This window comes from Paroedura picta, chromosome 10 (assembly GCF_049243985.1).
Source record: "Paroedura picta isolate Pp20150507F chromosome 10, Ppicta_v3.0, whole genome shotgun sequence".
NCBI lineage: Eukaryota > Metazoa > Chordata > Lepidosauria > Squamata > Gekkonidae > Paroedura > Paroedura picta.
Window position 1 is genome coordinate 50,313,273 of NC_135378.1, and position 15,696 is coordinate 50,328,968.

General features: G+C 40.6%; 1 protein-coding gene across 4 annotated transcripts in view; it reads left to right on the forward strand.

Moving 5' to 3' along the window:
- Positions 1–15,696, forward strand: part of FBXW7 (F-box and WD repeat domain containing 7) — a 145,581-nt gene that overhangs the window by 39,007 nt on the left and 90,878 nt on the right. For all 4 annotated transcript variants that reach the window (XM_077300087.1, XM_077300086.1, XM_077300090.1 and 1 more), the window contains one exon: positions 10,776–11,342. In XM_077300087.1, the coding sequence (XP_077156202.1) occupies positions 10,845–11,342 (498 nt within the window). In that variant the 5' untranslated portion in view covers positions 10,776–10,844. The remainder of the gene's footprint in view (positions 1–10,775; positions 11,343–15,696) is intronic.

Here is a 15,696-nt window from a genome sequence, read left to right on the forward strand (position 1 = left end):
GTTACTGACTCTTGGGGAGAGATTGGGAGGTAGTGTAAATGAAGATATAGGGCTAATATGGAAGAGATATTTATCTTTTTCTTTGCAATTGATTAACATATTCTCAGTGCTATGGATGGGCTTATAGTTATTTATTGATTAGGACATTTATTTATTTGGATTTCTATTTCCTTGCTATGTTTCCTTCCAAAGGACCCAAAGCAGTTTAGAGACATTTTCAAAACAGTTTTTTTTAAATAACACTTTAAATAAACAAAGCAAACTGCAAAAACATCAAAAAATACTTCTTAAAGACCAATGATTAATTTAAAGGTCACATAATTCCAGGAATATCTTTGCTAGCATTTGTCATTGGCTACATTAATGGTTAGAATTTAATGACAGTGGCTGAATTTCAATTTTGGAAGAAATCTGATTTTATGGGTTGGATGCCAGATGCTGTCAGTTAAGTGGATCTGAAATAATTGGAACTCCTCACCTCTACCTTTGCTCCATCCCACTGTCCCTGAAAATCAGCTCCCAGGAAGGTGAAGAAAACTCAGGAACAGCATGATGAGCAAAATGGGGATCATAGAAGATTGGGATAACATTCATAGAATCATGGAGTTGGAAGGGGCCATAGAGGCTATCTAGTCTAACTGGCCCTGTAGTCTATCTAGTCTAACTCCCTGCTCAATGTAGGATCAGCCTAAAGCAGGATAAGTATCTGGTCGGTGAGGGGGAGTTGATTCCACTGCTGAACTACTCTGAGTGAAAACTTTCTACTGATATCTAGCTGATATTGTTCTCTACATAGTTTAAACTCATTACTGTGGGTCCTAACCTCTACTGCCAACAGGAACCGTTCCTCGCCTCCTCTAAGTGACAACCTTTCAAATGCTTAAAGTCAGCAATCATGACCCCTCTCAACGTCCTCTTCTCCATACTGCACATTCCCAAGTCTCTCAGCCTTTCCTCATAGGGTTTGGCCTTCAGGCCCTAGATCATTCTCATGGCTTTCCTCTGAACTCTCTCAATTGTGTCCATGACCTTTTTGAAGTGAGGCCTCCAGAACTGCACACAGAACTCCTGGTGGGATCTGGCCAATGCAGTTTACAATGGGACTACGCCATATTGTGATTTTGATGTGATACCTATTGATCCAGCCCAAGACTGCATTTGTGTTTTTTACCGCCACATCACACTGCCTGCTCACATTTAGGTCAAAGTTCACAAGTACCTCAAGATCATGTTCATATACACTGTTTCCCTGGAAGTGTATTTCCCATCCAGTATGCATGCTTCTCATTTTTATGACTGAGATATAGAACTCTACACTTCTTATTGAATTGCATCTTGTTCTCATTTACTCACTTTTCCAGCGTGTTCAGATCTAATTGAACTCTATCTTTATCTTAATTACTCCTCCAGTTTGGTGTCATCCACCTCCTCATCCAAATCATTGATAAAAATGTTGGAAAGTACTGGACCCAATACTGAGCTCTGTGGCATTCCGCTACTCACCTCTGTCCACTCTGATAAAGTACCATGGACAACCATTCTTTGGGTGCGGCTTTCTAGCTAGTTCCCTATCCACACAACCATCTGAAAAACCCAGTCTACAGTCCTCCAGTTTACCTATTAGAACATGGGGAACCTTGTCAAAAGCCTTACTGAAATCTAGGTAAACAACAAATGCTGAGTTTCCAGGATCTAATAATCCCATCACTCGGTCAAAGAAAGGAACCAGGTTGCTCGGGCAGGCCTCTTGGAGACAAATCCGTGCTGACATCCCTGGATCAACAAATTCTTCTCCAGATGTTTGCAGATCACTCCCTTTAAAAACTGCCTGATTATCTTCCCTTCAATTGAGGTCAAACTCACTGGCCTGTAGTTTCCCGAATCAGCTCTCCTCCTTTTTTTCAAGTCTTCTGGCAACTCTCCAATGCTCCATGAGGTCCTAAAAATGATGGGAAAGGGTTCTGCCAGTTCTCCAGAAAGTTCTTTGAGCGCTCTTGGGTTCACATCATCTGACCCAGGGGATTTGAGCTCATTCAGTGCAGCCAGGTGCCTTTCAACAACCTCTCTGTCCATGTCAGCCTGCCACCCAGACAGTCTACCTTGCCTACTGCCATCCTTAGATGTGTCCATATTCTTTTGGGAAAATACAGAGGCAAAATAGGTACTGAGGCTTTCTGCTTTCTCTTGGTCCTCTGTCAGAGATTCTCTATCTTCACCCAAAGTTTGCCTTGTTTACCTTATGTTTGCTCCTCACATTATAACAAGCTTTTCTTCTTAGAATGGGATTCCCAGGCCAGTCTCACCACACTCCCAGCTTTGGCGTCTCTCATGGCTGACCGACAGTGCCTAGTAACCTGCAGAAACTCTTCTTTAGAAGTCTATCCTTTCTGCATTTCTTGAACATTCCCTTTTTCTTCCTTAGCTCCTCCTAAAGTTCTCTGTTCAGCTCTTGTTAAAGAGAACCCACCTGTCACTTGCACCTTTCTCTAGCTGCATTCTGTTCCATTTAGAAGAAGAAGAGATGGTTCTTATATGCTGCTTTTCCCTACCTGAAGGAGGCTCAAAGCGGTTTACAGTCGCCTTCCCATTCCTCTCCCCACAACAGACACCCTGTGGGGTGGGTGAGGCTGAGAGAGCACTGATATCACTGCCCGGTCAGAACAGTTTTATCAGTGCCATGGTGAGCCCAAGGTCAACCAGCTGGTTGCATGTGAGGGAGCGCAGAATCAAATCCAGCATGCCAGATTAGAAGACCGCACTTCTAACCACTACACCAAACTGGCTCTCAATTTAGCAGAAATTGTCCTCCCTTCATCCTCCTGCAGTACTGTTATGCCAGTAGCAGAACATCTTTAGCTCTAACCTTTAGGTTTTCTGCAGACAGAGATGTGATTTCCTTTCTACAGATTGTGGAAAGACTAGTGTTCTGTTTTGATATTTGTAAATAAAGCCATTTAAATATTTAGGAGTTATTAAAATAGTAGTCTAAGCATTGCCATCTCTTCAAATTATACAGAGCAAAGTATTTCTGTCTAAGAACATGATGCTAGACTTGCTTGCTTATGATCCATTAAGTGTACTGTGTTTCCAGAATGAATGTATAAGATTCTGAATTAAGATACATAAAACATTTATTATCTATGGAAGAAAAAAATGAGGAAAAGTAAATTGCACTTGAATGATGGATGACATTTAAGGAAATGTGTGTTTGTGTGCAATGATTTCGACACAAAAAGCATGTGTGTGTGTGTGTGTGTGTGTGTGTGCGTGCGCGCATGTGTGTGAGGAACAAGAGCCACTCAATCTACCATGTTGTGCCTTGCAGCATTTTTAAATTGCTTCAAGTGGCAGTGGCAACGTCTGCAAGTCAGACCAGAGAATGTTGCCACATTCAGTGTGGCTCAGAGACACATTTGCTAAGGTCACATTGTAGTAGAGAACCAGCATATTCGTTCTTAGGTACTGTAAAACTTTGGTTCAGGCTGTGGCCTACTTTTTATGGGCCTGTTCTCTGATGTTCCTTTAAAACTATTTCTCCTGCATTGTGGCCTTCCTGGGGGCTGGCTATATGGCAAAAGCTCCTGCCCACCCTTGGACTCTTGAGGTCCCACTTCCAAACCTCAAGGAACATTCCTGATCCAGGGTCACCAGCCTACAGCTGCAGCCTGGTAATCTCCTGGAATGGGACTGCAGAGATCAGCTCCCCAGGGGAAAATGGCTGTTTTGGAGGGGGGGACTCTACAACACATTATGAGGCTCCTGGAGATGAAAAGACTGCCTGGGAGGGGGGAACTCTGTGGCAGAGAGATTGCAGGATTGGAGTGGTTGGGACCTGGGGATTTGCTGGAATTGTAGGTCATTTCCAGGCTACAGAGATCAGTCCCACTAGAGAAAAGCTCTGGCTTTGGATCCCATGGAGGTACAGGGATGTCAGACTCTAGGTGGGAAACAAAGAGAAATGCTAGGTAGTAGTATTTGCTAATAACAATGAACATCAAATAATTCATTAACTTATCACAGTTTCTTCTTTTAATGAAAATATTTAATTGATAGCAAATTTGCTTAAAGAGCTGAAAAACCTTCAGTCTGTACATTCTTCAGTTCAGTTCAATAGCAGAGAAAATAAAAAAAAACAGTATGTTACAATTAAACATTGGTTGGCAAAGAATCTACAGAGGATTTCTCAGTTACTACCATTATGTCAGCTTTTCTCAACTTTTTTACCATTGTGAAATCCCTGAAATATTCTTCAGGCTTTTAGAAAACCCAGAAGTGGGATCTCTAGGTCCCAGCTGGAGGCTAGCATCCCTGCTACTTGTCAGGGGTGTCAGCCTCCAGGTGGGACCTGGAGAACCCACAGAATGACAGTTCCTCTCCAGACTGCAGATATCAGTTCCTGTGGAAGCAGGATATCAGTCCCTGTGGATAGGGACCGTGGGGGGAGTGGCGCTTTTAAAGCTCTCCTCTACATGGGAGTAGGGGAGGAGAGGGGAAGGGCAGAGAGCAAGCACAGAAGACAAAAGCATTCTTTCTCAAATTAGCAAACCTTATTAATACCTGAGTGTCGCCCTCCTTCGATTGCTCTGAGAAGCCGTTGGCTAGAAGGTACAAATCTTAAAGGAAAAGAATCCCCTAACAGTCAGTGAGCAATTCAAAAAAGACACCCTGCTTTGTTCCCAGACAGACCTTAGGGATTTCTTCTGGACCGCCTAGGCCTTGGGACAGAATCAGGGTTGGTGGCAGATTACCAGTGGGAGTCTAAGGGTAGCCTCTCCCTGTTTTGAAATGTGTGAACCCTTGACCAAGTTATTGGGAGATGGTGAAATGGGATGAAGAGGGACCCTCCACCAAGGGAGTGTTCTCCCAGATACTACAAACATGTGGCAACAAGCTAATATTGTTATTGTTTCTAGTCTTGGCAGTATTCTCAGCTTGGTTTTAGAAAACGAAGGATGTTATAATGCTAGTTAATTCAGTTTTATATGGTTAACTAAACAGTAAGTGTTGCATTTTATATTTCTAAAGAAGAAATATTGTATTTTATATAAAATGATGCCTTTTATATTTCTAAAGAAGAAACGGTATTGTATATATTTATTCCTGTTAGCAAAGTTTCAATATGCAGAGTGAAGTGGAGCACCAGACTGCTTAAATAGAAGAGAAAAATCCCTGCAACAATTCTTCTGTTTGATCACTCAAGGGAAGCTGGGAGGAAGCATCCCTGAAAGAGCAGGAAGTCTCTGTTGAGCCAGTCAGTACATTGGAGGAGATTATTTGAAAAGCATCAGAAAGTTCCTATCCTAATTATGCCAAATACACATCTCCGATGCCCCCTGCAGGACTCTGTGTTCTGCTCAATCTTGCACACTGCAGATCTTGCATATTCCAACATTGCCCACTTCAGCTTTGAAATCTTGAGGAATTTTAAATCTCTTGTTTTATGAGATTTGTTATTTGTGTGATCGGTATTTATCTTATAGTCTAAAAGCCAAGTTCCCAAATATTTGGATTCTTAAATTGGATAAATGGAGCTTTGAATGGGTAAGATGGACTTTTCTACAAACCTGAAAAGAGCCCAGGTTTGCAGAAAAACATAAAATCCTAAAAAGAAAAATAATGCACTGAGGACTCAAAAAAAAATGAATATGATAAAAGGAGTGCCTATAGCTTAAAAACATCAACAGATTCCCTCAGTAGTTATTGCTAAGCAACAGTTCTGGGTTCTGTCAGTAAAAAGTAGGGGGGGGCAGGGTATAGAGTCTTTTCCAGGCCTATTTTGCCTTTGTGGGAGGGATCCTTGGGGCCAGGCCTGACAAGGGTTGCCACCTCCAGGTTGGGAAATTCCTAGAGATTTTATGGCTGAGGTTGAGGAGGGCAGTGTTTGAGGAAGGAAGAGGCCTCAGCTAGATATTGTCATGTACCCGTAGCGTGGGCACATTACTTCAGCCAAGGGAGCCTGCTTTTCCCAGGATGGCTTTCCTGGCCTCCCTTCCCTGTGCCCTCTGAAGTTGTTCCAATTATTTTTTATGGTCAGTAGTATATGGTATTGTAAGGAATGCAAATAGCCTTGCCTAGCTCTTTGTGGTTGGGTGCTAACACATTTGAAGAATTGTTTCACGTTGTAGTTTAGATAAAACTGCCTTTCTCTGGGAATGCCTTTTGGTGTGCAAATCCCATGGAAGGGGGACTGAGGGCTGAGAATATATCTGTTCCTGAAATTGTCTATGAGGTGTCTTCAGCAATGACCCCCCTATAATGGCAAGTTTCTGTAGTTGTTCCCCTTGAATCTCAATAAATCTACCTTTGACTCCACACTGCAGAAAATTTGTGTTTGCTTTGGGGTCATAACGGGTGTGCTTCCCAGGGTTTTGACAGATGTAATGCCACAAGAGTCCACCGTCCAAAGCAGTCATTTTCTCTAGGAAGACAGATCTGAGTTCAGTTGTATTTCTGCGAAATTTCTAGGTCCCACTTGAAGGTTGTCAATCCTAGGCCTCTGGGAGACTTGACACCTCCTGACTTGCATAGCTCAAGTAAGCCTGGCTGCTTGCTGCTGGAGGTTGCATCCCTTCCCCAGCCCTCACCATCCCAGGGCTTCACCCCAAAATCTCCAGGGACATCCTAGAGCTGGTAACACTGCTAGGGGAACTGAGAGCCGGTGTGGTGTAGTGCAGTGGTCCCCAACCTTTTTATCACCAGGGACCACTCAACATCGGGGACCACTCAACTTTTACTGAGGTCTGGTGGGGGGGGGGGTAGTTTACACCTCTACTCTCAACCACTGCCCTAACGTTCTCTGATCGCTATGGTAATGTTTAAACATCCCTTCAAAATAAGATACAGACACGCCACAACAATGAACATAAGGAACATTTTATTTTGATGGAAATTTTAACTCGTGACAATGACAAATCAATGGGAACCCTGAGCTTGTTTCTCTGCAGCTCCTATCTGGGAGTGATGGGAGACAATGACACCCAAAGTGTGTTGTAAAGGGGTGGGGGGAGAACGCGTCCTTCGGGGCCCACCTCCAATTAGTCGAAGGACCACATGTGGTCCGCGGCCCACAGGTTGGGGATCGCTAGTGTAGTGGTTAAGAGTGGCAGCTTCTAATCTGGTGAGTTGGGTTTGATTCCTTTCTCCTCCACATGCAGCCAGCTGGGTGACCTGGTTCTTTGACCAGGGAGTCCTGTCAGCTCTCTCAGCCTCACCTACCTCATAGGCTGTCTGTTGTGGGGAGAGGAAGGGAAGGTGATTGTAAGCTGTTTTGACATACCTTCGGGCAGTGAAAAGCGAAGTATAAAAACCAGCACTACTACAGCTTCCTCTCTATAGTTGGGAGTTCCATAGTGATTCTTAGAGAGCTGCTGCTGCTTTGGGAATGGAGAAGCAGATGGGATGGTGGCAGAAAGACAGAATGATTGGGTGGGGGCAGGAAGAGAGAGAAGAAATTATGATGGGACAGAAAGAAAGAGGAAGTTCAGACATGGAAGAGAGAAATCAAAGAGTGTGAGAGTGGTAGGGGGAGGGGAGAGGAAGCAAAGAGGGGGTGAATGGGCCCATTCTGGGTTGTGTGAAGAGCTTCTGCCTGTGTCCAAGTTTTAAAGGATGTATACAGTCATTTTCCTTTTCACAGGGCCATTCAGTCAATTTATATTAAACATCATTTTTAATATTTCATTGAAATTTTCCACAAAATTAAAAATATTAGGCCATATCAGATCTAGATAATATAGGATTAGATTTTAAGTTTTCCCAAAAACCTGAAGGACATAGCAGTAATACACAGGTTTTTTGCCCAGGTGTCCCTGATTTAGTTCTCTTAGTTTCTTTGTACTAATTTTGCTGTTTAAAGCTTTTAGTTGCTGACTATCTAGATACTATAAAAGGAATATCTCGACTTCTTGTTTGGTCTAAATTGATGTCTACTGACATTTAAATTTAAATATAGATAAATCTATTCCCTGTTTATAATGCCTGTTTTCTTTTACTTAACAAATAGCAAAAATTATAACTCTCTTTCCTTTTTTCCAATATAATTGGGCAGAAATCTGCCAGGAATTGAGTCTCCTTAGTGTCTGTCAAAATGTTTGATTCCTTTACATCTCTCATAAATTGTTCTGTAACAGAGGCACGAAAAAGAAATTAATTTACATTGTAGTTAAAATATTTTAAATATAATATATTTTGTAATACTCTTTACAAGGCATGAAGGTTTGGGCTGGGAACTGGAGAGAAGAATGTGAAACTCAGGATTAAAAGTAAGGTGTGTGTGTGGGGAGGGTTATATTTCTTCTGTCCTATTGAATTTTGGTGTTGGATTCCATATACTATTAAAATAAAGGCCAAAGTGTGAGAATTTATTGAATATGAATGCTGATTTTGATTTTAATATTATTCTTCACTAATGGTGACCGCACAGTATTTAAAATTCGTTACGAACAGTCCATCTATTTGTTTGAAGATAAATTCTACTGAGTTAATAAGATTTCATGTCAACCTCCAAATTATTGCTCTGAAATTATTCCAAGCCTAAAATATGAAAGCAGAAATTGAACAACAAAATGTTTTTTTTTGTTTTAAACTTGTCTCAACTTGCCCTAGAAAAATGCTCATTGGATCTAGATGGTGTAAACGGAGAGCATAGGGTTATTGTAAATGTGTGCATTTCATTTCAGATGAAAAACAAAATTCCTTGAGGTCCCAAACTTGGTAAAATAAACACTGTTGTAAGCCTGAGCATTTTTTGTTGTTCTCATAGGTTGTTCTCACCAGTGATGAGCAGGAAGGATTGCCCTCTAGTGGAATAATATGAGAATTCATTTAATAGTTTCGTTTTTAGCCTTGGACATCAATTGTATGCTATGATTACTCGCGATGGGTCGGACATGATTTCGCACCTAACAACAACAATGATTACCATTACAATGCCTGAATATATTTAATCGGCACTATACCACTTCACATGTTACAATATTTCCATGATGGAATATGATTTCATATCATGGATGAGAAAGAATGAGAGAATGTCTCGTGCTTTAAAATGCATGAGGCACTTTTCACAAATTCATTTTATATTCATCATAACATATACATGGATTTATATAAATGTTCTAAAAACATTTGTTAGATAGATATCAAGAAGTAGGCACTCTTGTTCCACAGCAGAATCCAGAGACAAAAGCTATATAACTCCTTTCATTCAGACCAACCAAAATAATACCACATAGAGCTTCTCATTAAACTGGGTGATGAAAAATAATCAGACACATGGGCACAGGCACTTGGTGAAACTCTATGCCTGCTGAAGTCAGCAAGGCATCCTGCATGGGCTGTAGACAAAGAGGCCTTGAGAAAATGGCCTAAAAAGTCTTCATCATCATACCATTAATATCCAGCATGAGGAAGAGCTCTGGAGAATTCAGAAGCTTGCAGCACCATGTGCAGTCCTTTTAGTTGGCCTTAGTGAAAGGTTTTGAATAGATTTTCATGGCTTTCGCTTTTGGATATGTTCTTAGTAATATCTATGGCATCCTATCCTATTAAGGTATAATGATATTATATTCATACTGCACATGAAGGGTAGGGGAAGGGTGAGAGAAAAGGCTTTCTTAAGATCATCTAGTGACTGAGAGGTGTTTTGTGCTGGGAATTTCTGGGCATACTTAACCAGCTCGAGTACTGTTGCTTCTGTGGTAATAACTCCTGTAGGACAAACTGTAATCGCCAGATTATTTCAATTTATCATTAGTGGTGTGTTATTAGTTTTAAATCATGTATATAAAATGTATTAATAGGACATGGTAGCATTCTGATCTGCTGATTTTATTATGCATCTATTTGGTCATGTATTCATATTCTGTTGAAAATTGTGTGTTTATTTTTCAACTGCACTATGAAACTATGTATAGGACCTGTACTATGATTTTCCTGATAGATAGCGCTGGCCCTAAATTTAAGTACTCAAGAACATAACATTATTTTTATCTCAGTTGCTGCGTGTAGTTTCCATTTGTCAAAGATACTTTCAGTCAAGAATACTGATCATCTATGAAAAGGAGAGTGCAAAGGAGATGCTGGGACAGAGTTTAGGATCTCTTTTCCCTGGTCATATGTCCCATAGGGGTATAGTTCCATCAGATCAGAGCATAACTGCTCACGTAACTTAAGGTTTATCAGTTGCAGATTCTATAAACTTTCCAAAGCCCTCAAACGTCCTTCAATATTTAACAAAAACTCTATTCAAATTATTTGATTTTGAACATGTTTGCCAATCAGATTGTCATTTATCATGTATTGTTTGCATGTATATGTTGCTTAAGATGTATTGCAAAATAAAATTATTAATATTACCGTGGAATATACATTATCTAACAAATTGTGAAGACAAAAATCCTTTACATATACAATCAATTTCATTATCTATGTTATTTTTGTTATAATTGACACTGCCCGGGGTGCCTAATTCAGATTTTATGAACCACAAAAAAACCACACAAAAAAACTTTGTGTTGTTAATGAGAGGCATTTGTGGTTCAGTGTTCACACTATTTTATGTTAGAATGAATCTAAATGTATAAAACTAATTATGCATTGCAGAATGAATAGGAACAGGACTTAATTTGAAATTGCAGTGACCACATTATACCTCCAGATTTTAAAAAGCTGGACTGTTCTGGGTCAGAAAAAAATGAGTAATTTAACTCCTTGTATAAATAAGATGTGAATAATATATAAACTCCTTGTAATAGTGTTTTCTATTCCTTTCTCCTTAGAATGTGAAAACATTTGCATCTTCAGATAGTCTAGCGAAGGTCCAAGAAGTAGCAAGCTGGCTTTTGGAAATGAATCAGGAACTGCTGTCTGTTGGCAGCAAGAGACGGCGAACTGGTGGGTCTATTCGTGGTAATGCTTCCTCCAGCCAAGTGGATGAGGAACAGATGAATCGAGTTGTGGAGGAGGAGCAGCAGCAACAGTTACGGCAACAAGAGGATGTACGTGTTGCAAGGAATGGAGAAATAGGTGGAGGGGAACCTGGACTTTGCCACAGAAATGAATCCCAGCAAGAACAGTTAGAAGAGAACAACAACAGGTTTATTGCAGTGGATGAAGAATATTCTGGCAACCAAGAAGAGGAGGAAGATGATGAACATGCTGGTGAACAGGAGGAGGAAGAGATGGAGGAAGAGGAAGAAATGGACCAGGACAGTGATGATTTTGATCAGTCTGATGAAAGCAGCAGAGATGATGAACACACCACTTGTAATAGTGTTACAAATTCAAATAGTATCATGGACTTAGCAATACATCAGCAGTCATCTCCATTCTACATAAAGTCAAAGGTGAGTAACTTTGCATTATTTTTAGCAGACCCCTGAAATTTTATTATCCCTTATATAAAATCATGCATTTACTAAAAAGGTAAAGGTAAAGGTATCCCCTGTGCAAGCACCGGGTCATGTCTGACACTTGGGGTGACGCCCTCCAGCGTTTCCTTGGCAGACTCAATACGGGGTGGTTTGCCAGTGCCTTCCCCAGTCATTACCGTTTACCCCCCAGTGAGCTGAGTACTCATTTTACCGACCTTGGAAGGATGGAAGGCTGAGTCAACCTTGAGCCGGCTGCTGGGATTGAACTCCCAGCCTCATGGGCAGAGCTTTCAGACTGCATGTTGTTGCCTTACCATTCTGCGCCACAAGAGGCTCTAGGATAATGAGATGCATTTACTAGGCTAATGTATTTCTATAAAGTTGTCTGTTGAGAACCTTTAGTTAACTGTACTTTATTTTGCTGTGAGTCTGAAACAAGGAAGCTAGGAAATGCAATCCTAAATAGAGTTACACCTTTCTAAGCCCTTAAATTTAGATATCTCCTTAGGATTTAATTGTAACATTAACTAGAACAGCACTCCCTGTTTTGTGTGTTCTGATCTTAGTGTGCTGAGTAACACGAGAAGCTTCATGATTATTTTTCTCAAAAGTGAAAGGATTTACAAGTTGTGAGTAAATTTTAAAACAACTGGTTTTTGTATTACTTGAAGATGTCCAGGTAAATGAAAGATTAACAGTATTCAGGAAGTAAGATTTTGTTTATCTTTCCAAAAAAGAAAAAAGTTTTAATATTTCTGTCATATTCATACGCTGGAGAACGACATGTCAGCCAACATATGTTTACAAGTAATAGGATTTTGCATTCATCCATTCTTAATAGGTTGATGTTCCATTCTCACTAGTTAGTTATAGCCAATTGAGATAGAACAGAAGTAGCAGCACAGTTTCAAGTGTTCCAGGGAAAAGATGGAGCATGCAGCAGTTGAGTGTGACCAAAGAAAGTACTTTGATTTCTTGCTTGAACCTAGCTCTAGCCCAAGGGTCCCCAATGTGGGGCCTATAATTGCCATGACACATATTGACATCTTTCCTGGTATATCAACTTTCTAGACACACTGTTTTTAGAAAGTGGGTAGGGCTAGGTGTGGCTTCTGATTGACCATTGGAAATCTGACAGGCTATTTTTTTTAAGTTGCTTCAGTAACAGCTTCATCCACAGCACCTCCAATGCTTTGTTGTGTGTATGGAAGGAAATATTTTAAAACAGTACGTCCATTTAAGAGGCATCCTGTAAAAAGGAGCTTCTGCTTAAATGTTGAACAGTTACCACTAGAGTTATGCTTAACCTCACTCTTTGACATTTCTTTGTTGGCTCCATTTTAGGTGGCAGCACCCACCCACCACCCTATTTTAGAATTCTAAAAGTTTTCACAGGCTTGAAAAGTTTGGGTGCCCCTGCTCTAGCCAATCCAGATAGTGGAAGAATTGTGTCTAATCTCATTTCTCATGAACCATTGTCTCTGCTCATTCTTTGAAACACAAGGTCTTAGGATCAAGGTCAGCTGTGGGGCAGGGCTATGAGGAAGCTTGTGGTGTTAGTGACTAAAGCAGAGATTCCTAGCCAGTGGTCTGTGGGAGCTCCAGAGGGGGTTTGCAGTCTTTCCTTCCTGCCTTAATGGATTTGGCCTCAAGAGGGGAAACTGCCTACCTGCCTACCTGAAGGCTTGGTGGGAAGGCTGTGGATGTAAAAATTGATGGAGGGGAGTCAGTTGAGCTATGGTATGGGGTGTCCAGGCTGTCTTCTCAGTTCCTGTCCTTCTTTCTGGTCTACATGAGATGGAGCCACCATAGGTGTCGTACAGGCAGGGAGAAGAAGCGAAAGGAAGGCAAAGGGTGCAGATGGTGATGTCACTTTTAGTGAAATGTCACTTCTGGGTTATGGCAGGGAGGTGAGGCCAGCTGACAGCACTTCTGGGAGTCTTTGAATTTTGAAAATTTATTTCAGGAGCTCCTCCATGGTTAAAAGGTTGAAAAAGGCTGAACTAAAGCATGTTCTGATTAGTAAGGTTACCAAATTTTATTTTTGCCATGGCATGCAAAATGCAGACCTACTTCATTGAGCTGAACAATTTGTTCCATGCATTAAAAATATTCTTTAATAGGTAGACATTGAACACTAGTGGAAATAGTAGTAGATGAGCCACACTACAATCCAACAAAAAGATTATCATGTAAAAACCTATTTAAATTATTATTATTATATTAGATTTATTATTATAGAAATTTATTTCACTGTGCTGACGTTATTATAACTGTGAGAAATAAATTAGGGATATTCACATATCACAAAGTATCAGTACAAATGATTACACAATAAGTTGGTAATTTAAAAATCCATCTTGCCAGTAATTTTCTGAGAAATGTAAATCTTCATAGTAATCAGCAAAGAGATGCTGATTGGACGGAGAGCCAAATCTACTCCAATTTCTTCTTCTTCAAAGCTAACATTTCACATTTCAATTGTAGTACATCAATAGCTTAATAAAAATAAAACAAAGTTTACTGCCAAATATTTGTAACTAGCCAAACACATATTATTCCTCCCATGTAATAAAAATAATAAAGTGATCTCAAACTTTCACATTTATGTTGCACCACATCAGTTACTTAACTGCTGTTATAAACAGCAGTTGTAGAATGCTCATGTGGGTCAATTATAAATATGTTGTTAAGATAGCAGTTAAGCAGTATTACTTCATTATGTTAAACATTCACAAGCATCAGTGGCAAACCTCTAATATTCAAAGGTTAGTCAGCTTCTTGACCATGAGGCTGGGAGTTCAATCCCAGCAGCCGGCTCAAGGTTGACTCAGCCTTCCATCCTTCCGAGGTCGGTAAAATGAGTACCCAGCTTGCTGGGGGGTAAACGGTAATGACTGGGGAAGGCACTGGCAAACCACTCCGTATTGAGTCAGCCATGAAAACACTAGAGGGCATCACCCCAAGGGTCAGACATGACCTAGTGCTTGCACAGGGGATACCTTTACCTGATAGACATTGAACACTATTTGTGCACAGGGAGGGCGGTATATAAATATAAATAAATAAATAAATAAATAAATAAATAATAAATAAATAAATAAATAAATAAATAAAAAAAATGTTTTGTTTCTCAGCTAAGATCAGTTTTAACTTAGATACTACTAATGATGCTGCTGCTTTGTAGAAGTACTTATACATTGTGTATAAATAGCTGGACCATGAATGTTAAATCTCCATTGCCCAGGCTAGTTCCCATTATGTAACTTGTTTTCACTGCCTCTGAAGATGTGAGAAGTAAAGTGTTAAGCTAAATCACTTTGATTGCTTCACTATAGTTGTATGGAGTGTGTGTGTCTGTGGATGCTGCTACACAGTTTGCTATTTCTGCTGTTTAATGAAATATTGAATGTACAGTTTTCCCATAGGTCTTGTATATGTTTGCTCTGTATAGTTCTGAACTAGACACTGACTTTGGTGGTCCATTTAATTTCTAGGGATTTAATGCTTTGGCTGTGACCACAAGTATTCTTTTTTTTTCCCCCAAGGTGGGTCTTATAAATATGGTTCTGTGAATCCAGAATGGCAAAAGTCATGTGCTTTCCAGCAGTGAAACATGTGAAGGTCATACATATTCATTAGGCTTCTAAATTATTGCTAAAATAGCACCAACTTGCTTATTTGAAGCCGAAGTCACTAATGTGACAAATGTATGGAGAGTGGAGGGAATTTGGATTAAGTGGATGAACCTCAAATGAAAAGGCAAATATTCTGTAGAGCTAAAATGTTGGACCAAAAGTATATTCCATAGCCTCCTTACCTGTGGAAAAAGTCTTTGTCCATCTTCGAGGTAATGCCTTCGTATTTATGCTTACAATGTGTGTAAGTATAATTCAATCTTTGTTGGATCAGCTGGGCAAGATACAAGTTGGCTACCAAGATACTACCTCATTAGAACTTCTTAAAGCTTTCCTGTATCTTGCATTAGGGATAGGAGATGGAGAGCTGAAGATCATGTATACTTTTTGGAGGTGGTATTAGCCAGTTATCTTTTAAACCAGTGGTCCCCAACCTTTTTGAGGCTGGGCCGTGCATACGTGCATTCGCCATGTGCGGCCGAAATCACGCAGGCGCGGCACTTTCGCGCATGCGCGCGTTTGGCCGCGCATGCGCAATGCGCAACCCTGATTCCCTCTACTCCCCTCCCGCAGTAAGAAGCTTCTCGGGCCGCAAGCTTGCGGCCTGGGAAGTTTTTTACTGCAGGGGGGGCAGGGAGAGGGAGCCGCGGCCCGGCGCCATGGCCTTCGCGGCCCGGTACCAGGCCATG